The following is a 20,530-nucleotide window of genomic DNA, read 5'->3' as shown; positions in this document are numbered from 1 at the left end:
TGTGGTGCACTCAGGCATATTCTAGCAGAGCCTGCTTCCGAAGGAATCAGGATTCTGAGCTTCAGGTGCCAAAATACTCACTCTGCCCACACACGTCCATGTAAAATACTGGGTTTATTCTGTCCTTGAGGAAGACTAAAGTAGCCTGGCTTGTGTTGTGCTCCACCCTGCACTCCCTGTCACCCTGGTTTCTGGGGACCAGGCACCTGGCACTCCTCTTCCCCACTCCTCTTCAGTCTCCAGGGTCTGGCTCCTCAGAGCTCAGGAATGCTCACTGCTGGGGGAGCACAGTCAGAGCCTGAGGAACCACAGAGGGCCTGGACTCCTCACCGGACCTCAGGGTCACAGAGGCAGAGATGCTGGGGCAGGGCTCCAGTGGGCCGGGTGACTCTTGTGGGGCTGGGAGCAGGGCTGGGTGGCTTTTGCTGCAGTGAGCTGCAACACTGTCTGGCTTCTCAAAACGCTTGCCGCAAAACTCACAGGGGAAGCGCAGAGCAGCGGCCGTCTCGGCGTGCTTGCGCCGGTGCCAGTTCAGGGAGGCCTTCTGGCGGCAGGTGAACCCACAGATCTCACACCTGAGCCAGGGACAGCGGGGGGAAGGGCAGGGCTTCAGCCCACCTCGACCTCCCCAGGGGTGCCCCCTCCTTCAGCTGCGTCTTGCTGGTCCCCCTGGAAGCCCTACCTTCCCACCCACGCTCCCCCACACTCACTGCAGGGGTTTCTCTCCAGTGTGGATGCGCCGGTGGATGACGAGGTTGCTGCTGGTGCGGAAAGACCGGGCACAGAACTCACAGATGTAGTCCCGGGTGTCTGCGGGTTCACAGGGGTCACCCCAGCTTCCATCCCCAGGCCGCGGCCCCTCCTCAGCCCAGCCCACCTGTCAACCCTCACAGGAGTACTGTCCCCGACTCAACCTGCTTATCCCACCCCTCCCAGCCCCCAGCCGTGCCCTCTGGCTGTCAACCTGCTCCATTTTCCCTGACCTGCCTCCCTACCAGCACTAACCACCTGCCCTCTGCGCTTCCCCCGCAGCTGCCACAGGCCTGCTGTGGGTTCTCTCCTCTACCCCCAAGTCTCAGGGCAGCCCATACACGGGGCATCCCTGCGGCTCGTGGCGTCCTTGAGACATCTGTCTCACCACCCCTTGGGAGCCCACCACCACACCACCACATTCCCCAAACCTCTGACTCCAGGCCCTCTCCTCAGCCATTACTCGTGCCACTGCTTTGTTTCCTACACGTCCAGCACTCCACGTTTCTGTTCCCTGACCTTCACTGACCTGGTCTCCCACCCTTCTCAGCCACCACTCCCAGGTCATGCCCCATCACTGCACCTCCTTGAAACTGCAGTTTCAGCAGGGGCCCTCTCCTGTGTCCTGCTACGATAAGCCTGGGACTCCACGCTGCCAGCCCAGCAGCCCGCTGCCTTCCCACTGTCCCCCTCCACACTCCTCTCCCAGATCCCTTTCCAGGGCATCTTTGTAGCCTTCCTTCGCCCACACCACGAATTCACTGGCCGCTCTCTCCCTTAGCTGTACCTGTTCGGTTAAAATCCAACTCAAAGTAAACACAACTCTTGGCCTGCTCCAGGAATACAGAGGTGTGGCAAGGGGAGCAGAAACACAACCCACGGATTGTTCACCTACGCCTCGGCCTCTCCTTTCATCCACAACCACAAGTCCCAAGGGCCCACCATAAGCCTCCGCATTTTCTCGGTCAGTTCACTCTGCCACTCTCAGGAGCCCAGAAGGCCATTTTCCATACCACCTCCTCTCTCTGCTAGCTCATCAGCGGGGACCTCATTTTTCAAGTCACCAAGAAGAGAGAAGCCAGGGGAGAATAACCACGTAGTCCCCCCACCCAAGCCTTCAGCCAACCTGCTTCCGTGCCCGTGTGTGAGACTATTCCTTGCTCCACTGCAGTCCCCTCCAGCTGTGCAGAGATACACTGCTTCCCCCCGACCGGAGGTTCCCCCCACCCCCAACCTAGGCATCGGGAAGCCTCTTCTCTCAGTGGGATCATTCCCATCTGTACCCCCAAACCCACAGCCCTCCAGCTAAGACCCCCTTTCCCTACTTGTCTTCACAGCAACACTCCGGAGAGTGGCCCATACTCTCTCCACTGCCCCAGCTCCTCCCTGCCTTGAACTCACTCCATTCTGGCTGTCCTCCCTTGTCATCTAGTCAAAGGTGGCTTCCCACCACGTCCAGCGGCCTGTCCTCATGTTGCTCAGTCTCGTTGCACTGGCACAACCCACCCTCCCCTCCCCCTAGAGCACTCTCTCCACGTCTTCATCTGCCTCACTGGCGTCTTGGGCGCTGCCCTTCCCGCCTGCCCTGCTCAGAACTCCTTTCTGCCTACGCTCACTCCATGTAGCTGTTTCCACCTTCACTCCAAATACCACCCGTGTGCTTGTGATGAACACACTTCTTTCCCCCCAAACATCTCTGAACTCCAGAGTCACATCTTCTGGGATGCCTAAATGAGCATGTCCCAAATAAAATGTCCCTTTCCTAAAGCCCGCCTCTCCCCCCTTTTCAGGAAATCTCATCACCTCTGCCCAGGTGCTCAGGCTGGAATCCTTCAAGTCAGCCTCGGCGCCCTCCTGCCCATCCACCTGGGGCCAGTCTGTCCTCACAGCAGCCTCCTGCCTCCTCCGTCATGCACACATCAGCCTCTAGCCACTCCCCCCGACCAACTCGACCGGACCAGCATGTCAAGGCTGCTCTCCCCGCACGCTGCACGCTCCTACAGTCCCATTTGTCCACATGGCAGTCACTCTGCTCCTTTTAAAGTCAGTTGTGTCCTTCTGCTACACAGGACGCTGAGGTGCTGCCCATCTCGTCTGGCCAGAAGCCAAGCCACGCTGATGGTAGTCTTGGAGGCCCCCACCACTGTCTGACCTCTTTTCCTCCCTTTCTAACTTCCAGGCCTCCTCTCCCTCCCTTCCTGGAACATGCCACGCGGAAGCCAGCTCAGGGCCTTTCCAGTGCTGCCCATAGACGTGGACAAGGCTCCATTCCTCCCTTCACTTAGGTCTTTGCTCAGAGACCTTCCCTTTCTACCAGAGAGACTCCTCCCTCATGCTCTCCTTCCCCTCCTGGGCTTTCACATGTCTATATCCCTGTTATCACTAGAGTAGACGTCGCATGAAGTAGGGACTGCCCTCTGTTCCCTGCTGTATCTCAGCACCTAGAACAGTCTCAAGCAGGCAGGTGCTCACCACACAGAGACCTGAGGGTGAGAGTCATCCCACAGGGGAGGTGCAGGGACCCCCAGGGGGAGCTGACAGGACCCACATGGAGAAGTGAGGGCACCCACACGTGGAGGTGACAGCACGCACAGGAGGGAAATGAGGAGGCGTCTCTACCACTCACCACTGTGCAGTTTAACATGCTCCTTCAGGTGTTTCTTAAAGTTGAAGGACTTCCCACAGGCTGGCTCTGGGCAGGAAAAGGACTTTTGGTGTATGTGCTGGTACTTCTTGTGGTGCTAGGAAAAGGAACGGGTGGTGTCAGGGAAACCACCAGAGCTGGCCCAGCAGGCAGGCTCCTCTGCCCCCCCCTTCCCCACAACAGTTCTCTCACCACTAGCTCACATCCTCCTAGCCAGTCCTCATCCGAAGGCAAGCACCCCTCCTATCCCAACACCAAACTCTGCCCTCATCCTATTCTGTCCTTGATTTGCATTATCTCACATTTTTGCCACAACCTTCCTTACAAAGCCCAGTTCCCTGAACAAAGTGCCATTCTGGTGACACTCCTGGTTCCCTAACCATGGAGCTGCTGTCTGCTGGGAATGAGAACACAATTTGGGTAGGTATGATTATCCTCTTCAATATCAATGTACAATAATATTGCCCAGATTGCCTACTTTATTAATAGCTCATCACGGGTACATATTATATGACGTCTTCCTAAATCTGCTTTGGAAACACAGACACACACATACACACACACACATGCATGCTCTCAACCTGGAACACTTTTAGGGGTAGTCTGTTCTTTCACTCCCTGAGTATGTCTGGGAAATAGTTCTCCTGTCTGACCTAATTTTACATCCTGGCTCCGTAAACTGCATGGGCTTTCCCCTTTTCTATAATCCCACTTTCCCATAGTTAAACTGCTGCTTGAGGCTGCTTCAGTCTTCTTCATTAACAGGCTCCTGTATGTTTGCCTAGCCCCACTAAAGTTCTTATCCCAGAGCTTTCCTACCCGTTCGCTCTCCCAAATCCCATACACCCTTGCTTCGCCATCCCTTTGGCCTGGGCTCTCCCTCAACTTCAGGACGTGGTCTGGGAAGGCTCTGGATAAGTGTGGGGGCCGTGGCCCTTCCCTCTTTGTGCCTCAAACCTCTCCTGCAGTGAGGCTGCATCTTCTGGTCCTCTGGCTCTAGAACTACCCACTCCTGCCAGCAGGGCCAGGCGGCGGAGGGTGGACTCTGGGACCCCAGCACTACCACACACTAGCCTTCTGTGAGCCTCAGTTGCCTCATCTGCAGAAGGAACAGTATCAGCACCTACTCCCTAGGGATGTTTTGAAGATCAAAAGACTTGACCCACATCAGGTGCTTAGAACAGTTGCTAGCATTCCAAGAGCCTGAGGAATGCCATCGTTATCCCCATGTGACCCTTGGAGGGCCCATGCAACCAGCAGCGGTGGACAGCAGCTGTGCACCTGAGGCTTGGTTCTCTGCCTTATCTACCAGTTGTCTGGCTTAGTAATTACTAACTGTAGGTAAGCTCCGCAGGTCCACCCCAACCCTTCTCTTCCTATCTCCAAATCCACCCACACCCCAAGCTTCTTTGCTTCAGCTTCTCCTTCACCTCAGCATCTCCTTAAGCCCTTCTCATATACCTCTGAGGCCACACAGAACCCAATCTATGCCCCTCATGACCTCACATTCAAATACTGCCGGTTGGAGAAGATCCTTCCACAGCCAGGGAAGTCACAAGGTAGCAGCTCTCTTTTGGCAGCTTTCCTGGGAGAGGAGGATAGGCAGGAACATAAGAACTCCCACAGGCTCTCCTCAGCCCCCTCCTCTCACTCCCCTCCCCAAGGCCCCCCTCCCCCAGGCCTACCTAATTCTCTTGGGGCCGATCTGTGCCGTGTCCTCCTCCCAGGCCAAGGTCAGAGCAGACTGGGCCTGACTCCCAGGGCTACGGGCAGCAAAGAGGGAGCAGAGGGCCTCGAGGGAGGGCCATGTCCCGGGATGCCCCTGCCCTCTGTCTCAGCCATCAGGTTACCTGGCCAGGGGCTCAGTCTGCTGGGCTGCTTGAGGGGTCCCTCTGAGTTCCGGCTGTACCTCAACTTCCGTAGGCAGAAGAGCTCCAGAACCCAATGATGATGTTGATGAGGATGGTACAGCAAGAGGATTAAGGGGAGCTGCTGGGGCCGGGGGTGAATCCCCCTCAAGTGCATGGGTGACAGGGGAAGGAAGTACTCTGGGGGCATCTGGATCACTGCTGAAAAGAGAAGAAAGAGGAGGGCATTATCTCCCTGGGCTCTCAGCTAGCCTTCAACCCAACCCCAGACCCTAAATTGCGAAGAATCCCAAACTCAGAACAACCCTACCCATACCCCAGGATCTCTGTTCACACCTGCTTTCAGCTTTCACTCTCCCCTAAGCCTAACTTCATCCCCTTTCCCCAATTGAAAGCCTCCAATTCTTTCTGCCTTCCCCACCAATAAGCCTTTCCCTTGAGTCTGGAAAGCTCGGGATCCCTGACCAGCTGCTCCCTCCCTCCTGCTCTGTTCAACATCTTCCCACAACCCCAACTTGCTCATCTGGGGAGGAGCTGTAGGTCCATGGGCTGGCATCACTGAGCATCTCCTCTTCATCCTCATCTTCCTCCTCCCCCTCTTCTCCTGGGGTTGGGAAGGTCTCCAGTAGGGGTCCCACTTCCCTGCTGGACCAAGGAAGGGAAGCCTCAGGCTCTGCTCCCTCACCTGCACTGTTCACCCAAGTCTATCCTTTCCCTCCCACTCCCAACCTCACCTGGGCAACCTGGCCTCCTGAGTCCTCTCATCATGCTCAGATTCCAAACCTGTTGGCACACGTAGGGTCAAAGGGGAAGGAACTCTGGGCTCGGGGGATGAGGACAGGTATACTTCTACGGTCTGAAGTGGTGGGAGGACTCTGGGGAAGAAGGAGGAGGGTGCAGATGCTACTGGGATGGGAAGGGGTATTTTACTTTAGAGATGATACATTCACATTGTTCAAAAAACAAAAGTAAAAAAAGGTACACTTTGAAAAGTCTCTTTTCCAATATTGTCCCCCAATCACCTAGTTCTTCCCACAGAGAACCTGGTTTCCTACATGCCCTTCCAGAGATATTTTATACATTCATAAATAAATATATATATGTGTGTATATATATATTCTTTCTCTCCTTATTTTTCCAGCAATGGTAACACAACATACATCTTATTCTGTATTTTGCTTCTTATGCCTAAAAATATATTTGAGGAAAAAAAAAAAATATATATATATATATATATTTGAGGATAATTTTTAGAAAATGGAGTTCTAAGCTACAGAGAGGGAGCCATTTTCCCTCGCTTTTCTTCACAACTCTTCTTTCCTGCAGCCCACCTGCAGGCTCCGGCCCGCTCCTGGCCTCCGGGCACCAGCTTCTCCGGGCAGTATTCGGACAGGACACTGGCTTGGGCTCCTCTGGAGATATGGAGCCTGAAGAGGGGCCCCAGGAGAAGGTGTGGCCTGCAGAGCACTCCCACACAAGCCCCCCATCTTGGCCCCCGGGCCCCCGAAGCCCCGGCACCAGGCTGCACTCTCGGCTGTGGGCATGAGACAGGAGCACCAGATACTGCAGACCCTTGGGGGGCAAAGGCTCAGGACCTGAAGTGGTGAAGGCAAGAGTCAGGGCAAGCTGGGAAGCCTCCTACTCTCACCCTGGGACCACGGCCTCACAGCCCTGTCCCCCAACCCCCTGGGCAAGGCCAGTCCCTAGTTCAGTTTACCATTCTTCAGAGCCCAGAACCCCCAAGGTCCTGAGACATTGCTCTCTTGTCCACAGGCTGCCCCCATCAAACTACCTTGGGCTCCCCAACTATACCCCACCTTTTTCCAAACTCACTCAGGGTCCCCTCTGATCCAATCCCCTTCAGGAGGGTGCTTCTGGGCCACATCACTCCCTGTTGCCCCTCTTCCCTCCCTGGCTCCTGACCCCCAGCCTCTAGTTATTTCCTACCTACCTGCACAGAGCACACAGCCTGAAGAAGTGTACCTGCGAGGGGAAAGGGGGTGGGGGAGAGGGGAGGCGGTTTAGGTAGGGAGCCTGGCCAACGGCCCTCAGCTCTCAGCACGCACACACTTTCGGACCCCCTATTCGCTGGAGACCAAGAGGAGGGCAAGGAACCCAGAGAGGCCACAAATCACACAGGCTGTTCTGCTGCAATGAGACAGCCCTGGGTCAGGGGGCCCGCGCCTGACCCAGGGAGGGGACTGGGTGTTGCAACCGGGGGGTGCCCTCCCCCAGCGCCCCGCCCGGCCCCTAACCGGTCCAACAGGAACTTAGCGAGCTGCGAGTGCAGGGAGAAGCCCAGCCGCTCCTTGAGGAGGCACCACTGCTCCATGTGGCCGCCCAGGCGGATGCGGCACTTGCTGCGGCGCGCGTCCAGCTGCCGCCGCTTCTCCTGCCGCCTGCGAGATGCGTCCGCCGGGGAGGAAGCCATGGGCACCAGGACCTACAGGGCGGAGGAGACACGCGTCCGGACGGACCTCATCTCGGGCCCGGGACCCCGACTCCACCCGCCGCTGCGGCCTCAGTTTCCCCCATCGGTGAACTGGGAGCAAGACCAAGTCATTTCAGTAGCATCCGCTGCCACTGGGCCCGAACCACCCCGGCTTACGTTACAGGGCAGCAGCGCGGTGGAGGGGGTAGGGACACAGGGTCAAAGTCAGAACAATGGCCCGACCCGAGCATCCTGAAGTGTAGAGACGCGAGCTGTGGGAAGGGGCGTGAAGCTTTCACGGAGAAATTTCAACTGGGGCTGGACGAGGGGTAGGGAACAGTTTCACCCTGAGGAGAGCAGAGGCCTTTACCGCCTTTACTGGTTGACGGGGAAGGGGAGGTGGTGTCTACTGCGGGCGCTTTTCACAGCGGGGTGAATGCGGGTGGGACCGGGGCCTGGAGGGCGCCCCCACCCCGTCTCGGGCCGCCCCACTTAACGCTCACTATGCGCAGGACAGGCCAATTCCAAGGGCAGCCCCCAGGCCACCCGGAGCGCCCGCCGCGGTCCACCCCCACCCGGCCTTACCTGCGAGCCCCCACCCGCCCTCAGCCCGACTGCGCCTGCGCCTCCTCCCGCCTCGCGCGCACGCCCGGAGAGCGGCGGGAGGACGGGGGCCCACCTCGCGCGCACCGCAGCCGTTTCTCTTTTAAGAGGAACCCGTCCCCCTCCGCCTCGGTGGCTCCAGCCCGGAACAGGGGCCCCGGCGGCTGGGAAGGGACAGGCCGAGGCTGGCGGCGCGCGCCTGCGCACTGGCCGCCGAGCGCCGCCTGCCGGGAGGCGTAGTTCCCGCAGGAGTCGCCCCCGCGTGTCGCGGAGCTGCGGGGAAGCTGGGGGGCGGTGGCGTGTGTTCGCGAGTCCCCGCGCTTGATGGGGCAACGTACAGAGCCAAACCCTACCCCGTGTGCCAACCGCAGCCCCTCCAGCCTGCTCAGGGATGTCGCCTCCACAACGGGCCCTGCTGTGTACTTCACCAACAATTTCTCCCTCTCGGTTGCCACCGACGTGCAAACACGTGTGCAGAATCAGCCACCTCAGAAACCAACGAGACGCCTCTAGAACCATCCAGCTGCGCACGCTTCCCTCTGAGGCATCGACAGTCTTCTGAAACGTTGCCCAGATTTGCTGGGGACTCTTCTTCACGTCCCATGCTCTCTTCAAACGACTCCAGAGGAGCTCTCCTCTCCATCAAGCCTCTGGAATGGTGCTTCTCAAAGTCACCTGCTGCGACCTCTTGGCCTTCAGAGCAACATCTGACAATGTCGATCTTTCTCTCCATACTCCTCTTCCTCATTCGCTCCTCCTTTCCTTTGTTGGAACCTCAACCACTGTACCCCAAAAATATAGAGTCCCCATGGATTGGAATCAAGACCAAATACTCTCTTTTATCTCTTCTAGAGTGATCTAATTGTCCCATGGATTTTTTTTTCTTCCAGGTTTTTATGTAACTTACAGTTAGTGAACAGACAGAGTAATACTGGTTTCAGGTGTAGGATTTAGTGATTTCTCACTTACATATAATACATTCCCAGTGCTCATCACAACCTGTGCCCGGTTTCATACCCATCACTTACTTAACCCATCCCCACACCCAACTACCCTCCAGCAACGCTCAGTTCTTTCTCTATAGTTAGCAGTTAGCTTTGTGGCTCCTGGGAGGCTCCGGTCATGATCACGGGGTCCTGGGATGGAGCTCCCCCAAACCCTGGGGCTCACTGCTCAGTGGGGAGTCTACTTCTCCCTCTGCCCTCCCCCCGCTCGTGTGTGCTTGCTCTCTCTCAAATAAATAAGTAAATTTTTTTTGAAAAAGAGTCTGGACGCCTGGGTGGCTCAGTTGGTTGGGCATCTGCCCTCGGCTGGGGTCATGATCCCGGACTCCCCGGGTGGAGTCCCACATCAGGCTCCCTGCTCAGCGGGGAGTGTGCTTCTCCCTCTGCCCTTCACCCTGCTTGTGCTCTCTCTTGCTCCCTCTAAAAGAAAAGAGTCTGGGGGCACCTGGGTGGCTCAGTTGGTTAAGCGACTGCCTTCGGCTCAGGTCATGGTCCTGGAGTCCTGGGATCGAGTCCCACATCCAGCTCCCTGCTCGGCGGGGAGTCTGCTTCTCCCTCTGACCCTACCGCCTCTTGTGTTCTCTCTCTCATTCTCTCTCTCGCTCGCTCTCAAATAAATAAATAAAATCTAAAAAAAAAAAAAAAAAGGAAAAGAGTCTGTTCTTCCTCACTCCTTTTTTTTTTTCTTCTCCCTACCTGTTAGGTTTCTTAAATTCCACATATGAGGGAAATGATGTGATGAGATTTGTCTTTCTCTGACTGATTTATTTCACTTAGCATAATATACTCTAGCTCCATCCTGTTGCTGCAAATGGCAAGATTTCATTCTTTTTGATGGCGGAGTAATATCTATATATAGATACATATATCACATCTTCTTTATTCATTTTATCCCTTCATTAGTAGATGAACATATGAACATTTGGTCTCTTTCCATAATTTGACTACTGTGTACATTGCTGCTATAAACATCGGGGCGCATGAACCCCTTCAAATCAGTATTTTTGTATCCTTTGAGTAAACACCCAGTAGTGCAATTGCTGGATCGTAGGGTATTACTATTTTTACTATTTGAGGAACTTCCATACTGTTTTCCAGAGTGGCTGCACCAGCTTGCATTCCCACCAACAGTGAAAGAAGTTCCCCTTTCTCCACATCCTCACCAACATCTCTTGTTTCTTGTGTTGTTAATTTTTGCCATTACAGCAGTGTGAGGTGGAATCTCATCATGATTTTGATTTGTATTTCCCTGATGATGAATGATGTTGAACATCTTTTCATGTGTCTGTTAGCCATCTGAATGTCTTCTTTAGAAAAATGTCTATCCATGTCTTCTGCCTATTACTTAACTGGATTATTTGTTTTTTGGGTGTTGAGTTTAATAAGTTCTTTATAGATTTTGGACAGTAACCCTTTATCTGATATATCATTTGCAATTATCTTCTCCCATTCCACAGGCTGCCTTTTAGTTTTGTTGATTGTTTCCTTCACTGTGCAGAAGCTTTTTATCTTGATAAAGCCCCAATAATTTATTTTTACTGTTGTTTCCCTTGCCTCTGGAAATGTGTCTACTAAGAAGTTGCTACTGCTTAGGTCAAAGAGGTGTTCCCAGTGTTCTCCAGGATTCTGAGGGTTTCCTGTCTCACATTTAGGTCTTCCAACCATTTTGAGCTTATTTTTGTGTATGGTGTAAGAAAGTGATCCAGTTTCATTCTTCTGCATGTGGCTGTCCAATTTTCCCAGCACCACGTTTTGAAGAGACTGTCTTTTTTCCATCAGATAGCCTTTCCTGCTTTGTCAAAGATTAGTTGATCATATAGTTGTGGGTCCATTTCTGAGTTGTCTATTCTATTCCATCGATCGATGTGTCTGTTTAGCAGTCAGTACCATACTGTCTTGATGACTACAGCTTTGTAATATAGCTTGAATTCGGAATCCTCATGCATCCATCTTTGATTTCCTTTTTTGAGATTGCTTTGTTATTTGGGGTCTTTTGTGGTTCCATACAAATTTTAGGATTGTTTGTTCTAGCGATTTGAAAAATGCTCTTGGTATTTTGATAGGGATTGTGTTAAATGTGTAGATTGCTTTGGGTAATATAGACATTTTATATTATATTATTTTATTTTATTTTCTTGATATGCAATTAGCCAACATATAGTACATTATTAGCTTTTGGTGTAGTGTTCAATGATTCATTAGTTGCGTATAACACCCAGTACTCATCATATCGTATACTCTCCTTAATGCCCATCACCCAGTTACCCCCTACCCCACCCCACCCCTCCAGCAACCCGGTTTGTTTCCTGAATTCAGGAGTCTTTCATGGTTTGTCTCACTTGTTGATTTCTCCCCATTCAGTTTTCCCTCCCTTCCCCTATGATCCTCTGTGCTATTTCTTCTATTCCACATATGAGTGAAACCATATAATAATTGTCTTTCTCTGATTATTTCACTTAGCATGATACCCTCCAGTACCATCCATGTCGATGTAAATGGTAGGTATTCTTCCTTTCTGAAGGCTGAGTAATATTCCATTGTATATATTAACCACATCTTCTTTATCTATTCATCTCTTGAAGGACATCTCGACTCCTTCCACAGTTTGGTTATTGTAGACATTGCTGCTATGAACATAGGGGCAGGTGCCCCTTCTTTTCACTATATCTGTATCTTCGGGGTAAATACCTAGTAGTGCAATTGCTGGGTCGTAGGGTAGCTCTATTTTTAACATCTTGAGGCACCTCCATCCTGTTTTGCAGAGTGGCTGTACCAGCCTGCATTCCCACCAACAGTGTAAGAGGGTCCCCTTCTCCACATCCTTGCCAACATTTGTTGTTCCCTGTCTTGTTAATTTTAGCCATTCTGACCGGCATGAGGTGGTATCTCATTGTGGTTTTGATTTGTATTTCCCTGATGACAAGTGATGTGGAGCATTTTTTCATGTGTCTGTTGGCCATTTGGGTGTCTTCTTTGGAGAAGTGTCTGTTCATGTATTCTGCCCATTTCTTGACTGGATCACTTTGCTTCTTTGCTTTTTGGGTGTTGAGTTTGATAATTTCTTTATACATCTTGGATACCAGCCCTTTATCTGTAGTGTCATTTGCAAATATCTTCTCCCATTCCGTGGGTTGCCTCTTAGTTTTGATGACTGTTTCCTTTGTTGTGCAGAAGCTTTTTATCTTGGTGACATCCTAAATGTTCATTTTTGCTCTTTTAGGATGGAATGTTCTACATAGGCCTGTTAAATCCTTCCGCAGAGTCCCTGTGTTTATGATGGGGGAGGAAAACGGCACCTGCCAGCTCCCTTGTTTTCAGAGAAGTCCCCCAACATGCTCCAAAATCATTACAAATAGGTCTGTCTCCCATTTGCCCCCTGGCACTGTGTGAACTGCCATTCTTACGTTGCCTTCCATGTGGACTGCTATCTCTTTAAGGGGTGCAACCCAGCTATCACTCACACTCCTGGCCAAACCTGTCAGCAGATTTTTAAAGCTCCAGCCTCCAAGTCCCAACTGTTTTTACAAACTCATGGATTTCAGCCCCTCTGGTTTTTAAAGCCAAGTTTTATAGGGTTTAGTATTACCCGTGTGAGCTCCCTGATGGGAAGGCCCATTTTTCTGTCCTCTCCATGTGTGCCCTCCTGGGGGCAGTCTCCCTCCACCTTTCCGACCTTCCTAACCTATGAGATGCAGCTTCTTCTCCATATTTAGTTGTGGAGTTTGTTTGGTCAGTCTTTGGATCACTTCCTGGTTTATTGACTTGGATGTGGAAGATCTCTAGTTGTAAACGTGGGATGGGGTGAGCTCAGGGTCCTCCTACTCTGCCATATTCCCAAGCTCCTGATTTGTAACTCTGTGTTAAAACATATATAGCCCTGCCCGGAGCACTCTCTTCTTTGTGAAGATTATGTCTGATACAATTCAAGTCCTTGGGCTCAAATAAAAGTCTCTTCCTTTTTTTTTTTTTTGTTAAAGGTTTTATTTATTTGTCAGAGAGAGACAAGGAGAGAGAGAGCACAAGCAGGGAGAGCAACAGGCAGAGGGAGAAGCAGGCTCCCTGCTGAGCAAGGAACCAGATGCAGGACTCAAACCCAGGACCCTGAGATCATGACCTAAGCGGAAGGCAGACACATAACCAACTGAGCCACCTAGGCATCCCTCTTCCTTTTTTCTTTCTTTCTTTCTTTTTTTAAAGAAATTCTACAAGGTTTGTTGACAACAATGAATTTTGTGTTGACAACAATGAATCCTGTTGGCTCCACCTTCAAAATGTATCCAGAATTCAACTCTCTCTCACTACTTGGCTTGCTGCCACCCAGTTTAGTCAAGGGGCCTTGTTGTAGCCTCTCAACTGTTCTCTCTGCTTCACTCTTGCACTCTAATGTTGACTCTCCATAGGACAGCCAGGGCATCCTCGGATAGCAGGCCGTATCTTACCACACCTCAGCCCAACGCTGTCCTCTTCACTGGTGTCATTCTGCACACTGGCATCAGTCCCTCTCACTCAGTTCCAGCCATACTGTTTTTTGACTTTCCTTTGGCCTTTGTATTTGCTCTTCCCTCTCCCTGAAGCCCTCTGGCCCCAGATATTTTACCTGGTTGCTCCCTGACTCTGCAAATTTCTGCTCAAAAGGCACATCCTGAGAGGCCTTCCTCATCACCTGCATCTCTCTCTACCTTTCTTTCTCTGCTTTATTTTTTGTCACAATACTTATCACTCCCAACATATAATAATTTTGTTTATTCTAGGTCTTTCTCTACTGGAATGTAAGCTTCTTAAGAACTGATACTTTGTTTTTTTCTCTGCTGCATCCAGCAGCTCAGGTAGAGGAGGGCTTTCTCTGGGCATGGCAGTGGGAGTGAAGACTGATTAAGCATGTTGAGGAAAGGCAGCTAGCTCACTGGGGCACATGGGAGACTATGAAGTGGGGTCAAGCTGGCCAAAAGGTCATGAAGGCCAAGTAGGCTACCAGAGAAGTTGGATATTATCATAAGCATTATAGAAAACCCCATTCCTTGTCTCCAGATGCTCATGTCCTCCCTTCAGTCAGGGGCTCAATATGATAAGAAACAATTATCCAAAAGTTGTAAATAGACAATATAGATAACTGGTGACAAACACTCTCCCTGACTCAACTTTACTTAGGCTCCTCTTGTCACTGGCCTGACCCCCGAACTCAGCACATTTCTAGTAGAAGCTTCTGCTTAACTGTCAATCTTTCTTGTAGAAACTAAACTCCTAGAAGCTTTTGTTTAGCTATCAGTCTTACCTTTTAGAAACAAGCTAACAAACTACTGGACCAGAAAAAGAAACATTTGAGGGGGAGCCTGCCCAGATGAATCAGAAAGTGCCAGGAGTGACCAACAGTGACTTCCGCCTCATTATAATGTTAAAATCCCCTTCTGAATATTCACCCATGCCCTAAAGGAGCCTGTGTTTCTTCCTTTGGGGAGACACAGCTTTGGAAATTATTCCCTGTGATCTCCTTATTTGTACAAATAAAGATGGTTTATTTGTACAGCAACTCCACCTGGTAAAATCTCTGTCTGTAACTCACTGAGGAGCAGGCCCATTTTGATTCAATAACACTTTGAGCCCTTTTTTCAACTAGGCCTCGACTTTGGGCTTCCATGTCCATCCTTGCAGAGTCTAACTTTTTTTTAAAGGTAAAGTGGTATTTGCCCCAAAGATACAGATGTAGTAAAAAGAAGGGGCACATGCACCCCGATGTTCATAGCAGCAATGTCCACAATAGCCAAACTGTGGAAGGAGCCGAGATGCCCTTCAACAGATGAATGGATAAAGAAGATGCAGTCCATATATACAATGGAATATTACTCAGCCATCAGAAAGGATGAATACTTACCCTTTGCATCAATATGGATGGAACTGAAGGGGATTATGCTAAGTGAAATAAGTCAGAGAAAGACAATTACCATATGGTTTCACTCCTATGTGGAACATAAGGAATAGCGTGGAGGACCACAGGGGAAGGAAGGGAAGACTGAAGGGGAAGAAATCAGAGAGGGAAACAAACCATAAGAGACTCTTAACTATAAGAAACAAACAGAGGGTTGAGGAAAGGGAGGTGGGTGGAGGGATGGGGTAACTGGATGATGGGCATTAAGGAGGGCACGAGATGTGATGAGCACTGGGTGTTATACGCAACTAATGAATCATTGAACCCTACACCAAAAACTAATGATGTACTATACGTTGGCTAATTGAATTTAAATTTAAAAAAAAAAGAAATAAACAAAGGTAAAGTGTGTATTTTATTTATTTGTACTTAAACCTATAAACCTACGAGTCAAACTGGTACTATTATCAAACTGGTGCATTAAAATACAAAACCTCAGGGCACCTGGTGGCTCAGTCAGTTAAGCATCTGCCTTCGGCTGAGGTCATGATCGCAGGATCCAGGGATGGGGTCCGGGGATCGGACCCTGGATCAGGCTCCCTGCTCCCTGCTTGGCAGGGAGACTGCCTCTCCCTCTGCCCCTACCCCCTGCTCATGCTCTCTCTCACACTCTCTCTCTCTTTCAAACAAATAAATAAAATCTTTAAAAAAAAAAATGCAAAACCTCTTTCCACAAATACTAGAATAATGAACAAATTAGGAACTGTAGTAAAACAGCACAAGGGGCAGAGGAAATCAAAGAAGCACATTATAGCTTAACTCTTCATAACAACTGAGGTTGTCAACAAGTAAAGCCTCTCAATCTTAGAAAATACGGGTAATCCTTCATCACACATCTCTGTGTTTTTACTTCCTATTTTATTTTTTTTAATTCAAGTTAGTTAACATATAGTGTAGTATTGGTTTCAGGAGTGGAATTTAGTGATCCATCACTTCCTATTCTTTTTTTTTTTTTTTTTAAGATTTTATTTATTTATTTGACAGAGACAGACACAGTGAGAGAGGGAACACAAGCAGTGGGAGTGAGAGAGGGAGAAGCAGGCTTCCTGCAGAGCATGGAGCCCGATGTGGGGCTCGATCCCAGGACCCTGGGATCATGACCTGAGCTGAAGGCAGACGCTGAACGACTGAGCCACCCAGGCGCCCCCCATCACTTCCTATTCTTGAGGTTAGATTCTAGAACCCAAAAATATTCAAGCTAGTATTATATCTAGTTATCTCTAGCAAGAAACATCTTTTATCATGTTGTCCATAGTAGTCAATGCTACCGAAACCTCTTTGATTAGACTCCAATCAAATCCCCTCAACTGATACGATAAGCATAAAGAGAAACAGTAACAAGGTAGAGATACAGGACCCTAAAAGATAAATCCTAGGAGAAGTAATACAGCCACTGCCCAAATTGAGATTGAATAATATGCTCATTGCCACACATCTTCAGGCTGTATGTTCACAGAGTACTTTGGGAAAAAAATCCATCATTTGCTGGGCACTAAAATACTGGGCAGTTTGCTTTTTTACACTATGGCTTCCCCGGGCAGTTTCGAAGATCAAATCATTGACAGAATTTTGCTGGAACTGGATCTGGGGCTGCAGGGATTCCTCTCCACAGCTGTGGAGCTGACTGTTCAGGTCTGGTTGCTCCAAGACTGGCTTTTCCAGGTCTAGTTGCTCCACGTTGGGTTATTCCAGGTCTGGCTGCTCCATATTGGAAGGTTTCCAGAAGTGTTCATCAGGAATCCCTGGTGATAAGAATAGAAGCCTGGATATTCTGTAGTTGCTGAGCTATTCGGAGTGACACTGTTGCTATTCTTTGGCCAGTTGTTTTCCTGCTACCTCTTAGATTTCATTCTCTGGTTCTGGAACCAGGTCTTAACCTGCTTATAGCTAAGGTTCAGAAAGTTAGAAAGTTCTCACATCTGCTGGAAACTGAGGTATTTCTGTCTCTGAAATCTGTCATTGAGTACATATAGCTGGGTCCAAGAGAATATGGTTCTGGTTTTCTGTTTCTTGCCCTGGACTGTATCTTCCTTCTTCACTGTGCTCTCCTCTACAGAAGTGGGTAGTAGTTTTACTCTGGGACTGGGGAAAGAATCAGAGCTGTCCTGAGTAAACAGATCCATGGAGGAAGGAAGAGGAGAAAGGGTCTCCATGTAGGGTGTCTCAGCAGATGACATTTGCAAGGATGCATCATTTTCTTCAGGCCCATAAATCTCAGGCATTGAAGAGTCCCTAGAATTGGGTGCTTTGGGGCAAGGTGGGCACTGGGGCTGAGCTGGATCCACACTCGTTGCAAGGCCATTGTAATGCAAAAGGTACCTGCCTGGTTGTCCAGACTGGGTGGGGAACAGTTTCCTGGGGCCACAGAACCTTAGTTGCCTACAGCCTTGGAGTCTAATTTTAATAATCATAAAAATAATAATAATAATAAACTGATAGTCTAATTTTAATAATCCTAATGTTAATAATCCTGACAGGTCAGTATCCAGAATCCCTCCCCCCTTGATATCTAATCACTCTCCATATCTAATCAAATTCCTCATCCCCCACCATCCCCAGGTAATATCTCATGACTGGCCTGCCTTTAGCAGGAATCCTATTAGCAAGAATCTCTCTACTCTTGTCTCTTCTCATTTTCCATCCACTGATCCTTATCCTGCTCCTTGACTATAAATCCTTGCTTGTCCTTGCTATATTTAGAACTGAGCCCAGTTCTATATGAGGTTTCATATCCCCTACTGCAATAGTTCCTGAATAAAATCTGCTTTTACCACTTAACTACTGTCCAGCTCTTGTCCTCTTGCATGCTAGGTGTCCTAACAGTGGAGTGCTTAGCCTTGTCTAGCAGACCTTTTGGGGATTTCATGGGCACCTTTGATTGACTTGGCTATTTTATAATTTTGCAGGTACAGAGGTTAACTTGTAGAAAAGTGATAGCAATGCAAAAGGTTTCCGTTTGAGAGCAAGGCCAGAGATTCCTGTTTATAGCAATACAAATAAAATTTGTCAAGAGATGCCCCTGATTTCTTTCTGGTAAAAAAAATATATATACCCCAAAGTAGAAATCATAACTTTAAGCACCATAGTTTATTACCTATCCTTAGGATATTAACCTCCCTTCCATCTGTTAGCAATCTTTTTTCAACATTCCTTTGATTGATTATTTAAAAAAAAAATCTCTTCAAAATCTCCTTTGAATTGGTTATATCATTTAGTGCCCCTCATTAATGAACTGAATAAAATCTTGACACGTATGCATCAAATATTTGCATGAGTCATGTGTTTTACTTTTTAAAAATTATCTTAGCAAATGTCACCTCAGCAGGCCTTACTGGACCACCCCCGTCTAAAAATACAACTTGCTATCTCACGGCCCTACTTTTGTTCCTACAGCTGTGTATTGTTTGTGCAGATTGTTTCCCTCACTAGCAGTCAGTTGTCCCGGGGGGTGGGGAGGGGGCGGGGCGGGGAGAGGGAGCGGCTGTGTTTGCTCATTGCTATAATGTCAGTGGAGCCTCAGTACTCAGTGAATGAATGAATGAGTGAGTCTGGAGCAGAGCAGCTGGGCCTTCCCACTGGTTGCTGAAGCAGACTAGCGGTCTCTGCGCTCTTATGTTAACTGTTCCCCTAAATTCTTTTTCTACTAGGCCTGACTTTTGGACTTCCATGTTTGTCTCTGCATCGTTCAATTTTAGCAAGATTCCTGCCGAGTAAGGTTAGCCAGAATCTCCCATCCTTGATCTCTGATCAACCTGGATATCTAACGGGGTTCCTCATCCGCCACCATCCCCAAGAATCCTGTCAGGCCGTTTGAGATGATGATGTTTTCTCTTACTAATTTTCCATTCACTGACCCCCCCCCCAATCTGGTTCCTTAGCTATAAAATTTCACTTTTCTTTGTTGTATTCCGAATTGAGTCCAATCTCTGTCCCCCCACTGCAAGACCCCACTGCAGTGGTCCCTACACCGATCCCGATAGCCGCCCTCAAATAAAGTCTTCCTTACGGTACTTTAACAAGTGTCATGAATGAATAATTTTTTCCTTAATAGTTAGGATAACCGTTTTCTTTAACCGTTTCCCCATCATCTCCAACCACGGCTGAGCTACTGGGCAGAGGAGGGGCGGATCTTGAAGGATGGACGGGCGGGTGTGCCAGGGGGCAGTAAGGCAGAAATACCTAATAATAATGAAAACAACAACAGCAGCACTTGCTTGCCACTTACTCTGTGGCGAGTGTATTTCCACGCGCTTTCCGTGTATTAACTGGCCGGAGTTTCACCAACGAGGGCCAGGGATGGGCGGCGGCGCCCGGCGTCTGGCTGCCAGGCTTTCTCGCCTTGGCCACTCTAGTTTCGGCCTTCGCTGAGTCCGACGCCTGCGCAGTGGCCACCAATCCTTTCAGTTTTCCAAGGGGTTTGCGCTTGCCTCTCGTTTGACTAGTTCAATTTCCTGCCGGGAAGACAAGATTGGACGGTTCCGGGTGCACAACAGACCCCGTATTCTTCAGAATGGGAGGCGGGCGGCGGAGGAAGCACGGCGGGGGGCGGGGCCCGCGCGGCGGGGCGGTGGGGCGGTGGGGCGGCGGGGGGCGGGGCCCGCGCGGCGGGGGGCGCGGCGGGGCGGCGGGGCGGCGGCGCGGCGGCGGGGCCCGCGCGGCTGGGGGCGCGGCGGGGCGCGGGGCGCGGGGCGGTGGGGGGGCGGGGCCCGCGCGGCGGGGGGCGCGGCGGCGGGCGGGGCGGCGCGGCGAGCCCCACAGGAAGCGGGTTCTGCACAGCCGCCTGCCCCGCCGGGTGTCAGGATGGCCGAGTGGTCTAAGGCGCCAGACTCAAGGTGCTCACCTTCCCTGCGGGTGTTCTGGTCTCTGAATAGAGGCGTGGGTTCGAATCCCACTTCTGACACACACCTTTTTTTTTTCTCTTCCCCTAAAGGATCCCAAAGCCATCCAGTGGCTGCTGGCGGTTCCTTTTTTTTCCGAGAAAGCAGCCATTCTCAGACTTTAACGTCGCCCCAGTCCTCCATTACCTCTCTTTCCGGATCTGCAGTGGCAGAGGCGGTTTAGGCAGCTAAAATGTAGCCAATCGCGTTTGCGCTCCCAATTTGTGTCATACACCACATATTTTGTCTAGCTTAGTAGAAGAGCACATATCACATCCTCCCTGGTGGTCTAGTGGTTAGGATTCGGCGCTCTCACCGCCGCGGCCCGGGTTCGATTCCCGGTCAGGGAATGAGCTTTTTCTTTCCGCTACAAAACCTCAAACTGTATCTGGTAAGTTTCTGTTTTTGCAGAAAGTAACTAAGTGAACGG

General features: G+C 50.4%; 1 protein-coding gene, 1 long non-coding RNA gene, 2 other non-coding genes and 1 pseudogene across 12 annotated transcripts; 2 read left to right on the top strand and 3 right to left on the bottom strand.

The window, feature by feature from the left end:
• Nucleotides 1–95: 95 nt before the first annotated feature.
• ZNF692 (zinc finger protein 692) lies at nt 96–8,490 on the bottom strand. Of its 9 annotated transcripts, none has more exons than XM_036108040.2 (12): nt 8,373–8,490; nt 7,518–7,705; nt 7,214–7,245; nt 6,594–6,857; nt 5,997–6,045; nt 5,782–5,907; nt 5,245–5,463; nt 5,080–5,157; nt 4,901–4,979; nt 3,377–3,491; nt 711–810; nt 96–575 (listed from the first exon to the last, which is right to left on the bottom strand). In XM_036108040.2, exons 2-12 carry the CDS (start codon nt 7,691–7,693, stop codon nt 272–274), a joined length of 1,542 nt encoding a protein of 513 aa, XP_035963933.1. In that variant the 5' UTR covers nt 7,694–7,705; nt 8,373–8,490; the 3' UTR covers nt 96–271. The 9 variants fall into 9 exon arrangements, with proteins under 9 accessions (XP_035963933.1, XP_077923805.1, XP_077923806.1 ...); XM_078067679.1 differs by having other exon boundaries at nt 5,245–5,460; XM_078067680.1 differs by having other exon boundaries at nt 5,782–5,904.
• Nucleotides 8,491–16,026: 7,536 nt separating this feature from the next.
• LOC118545659 (homeobox protein NANOG-like) lies at nt 16,027–17,634 on the bottom strand (annotated as a pseudogene).
• A 1,796-nt stretch (nt 17,635–19,430) lies between these two features.
• Nucleotides 19,431–20,260, bottom strand: LOC144380993 (uncharacterized). Its single transcript, XR_013445388.1, has 2 exons — nt 20,064–20,260; nt 19,431–19,674 (listed from the first exon to the last, which is right to left on the bottom strand). It is a non-coding gene; the product is annotated as an uncharacterized LOC144380993 (long non-coding RNA).
• Nucleotides 20,018–20,123, top strand: TRNAL-CAA (transfer RNA leucine (anticodon CAA)). Its single transcript has 2 exons — nt 20,018–20,055; nt 20,078–20,123. It is a non-coding gene; the product is annotated as a tRNA-Leu (tRNA).
• Nucleotides 20,261–20,378: 118 nt separating the features above from the next.
• Nucleotides 20,379–20,450, top strand: TRNAE-CUC (transfer RNA glutamic acid (anticodon CUC)). Its single transcript has one exon. It is a non-coding gene; the product is annotated as a tRNA-Glu (tRNA).
• The last annotated feature ends 80 nt before the right edge of the window (nt 20,451–20,530 follow it).

Source organism: Halichoerus grypus, chromosome 2 (assembly GCF_964656455.1).
Source record: "Halichoerus grypus chromosome 2, mHalGry1.hap1.1, whole genome shotgun sequence".
NCBI classification, from domain to species: Eukaryota; Metazoa; Chordata; class Mammalia; order Carnivora; family Phocidae; genus Halichoerus; species Halichoerus grypus.
The sequence above is the reverse complement of the archived record's forward strand: the minus strand, read 5'-3'. Positions and strand labels throughout refer to the sequence as shown.

Bases quoted from the DNA above. Each gene is read 5' to 3' on its own strand.
- ZNF692 (XM_036108040.2), bottom strand. From the start codon at position 7,693: ATGGCTTCCTCCCCGGCGGACGCATCTCGCAGGCGGCAGGAGAAGCGG. The intron at 7,246-7,517 runs GTTAGGGGCCGG...TTCCCCTCGCAG, and splicing joins GCTAAGTTCCTGTTGGACCG to GTACACTTCTTCAGGCTGTG. The intron at 5,158-5,244 runs GTAACCTGATGG...TGCTGCCCGTAG, and splicing joins CAGACTGAGCCCCTGGCCAG to CCCTGGGAGTCAGGCCCAGT.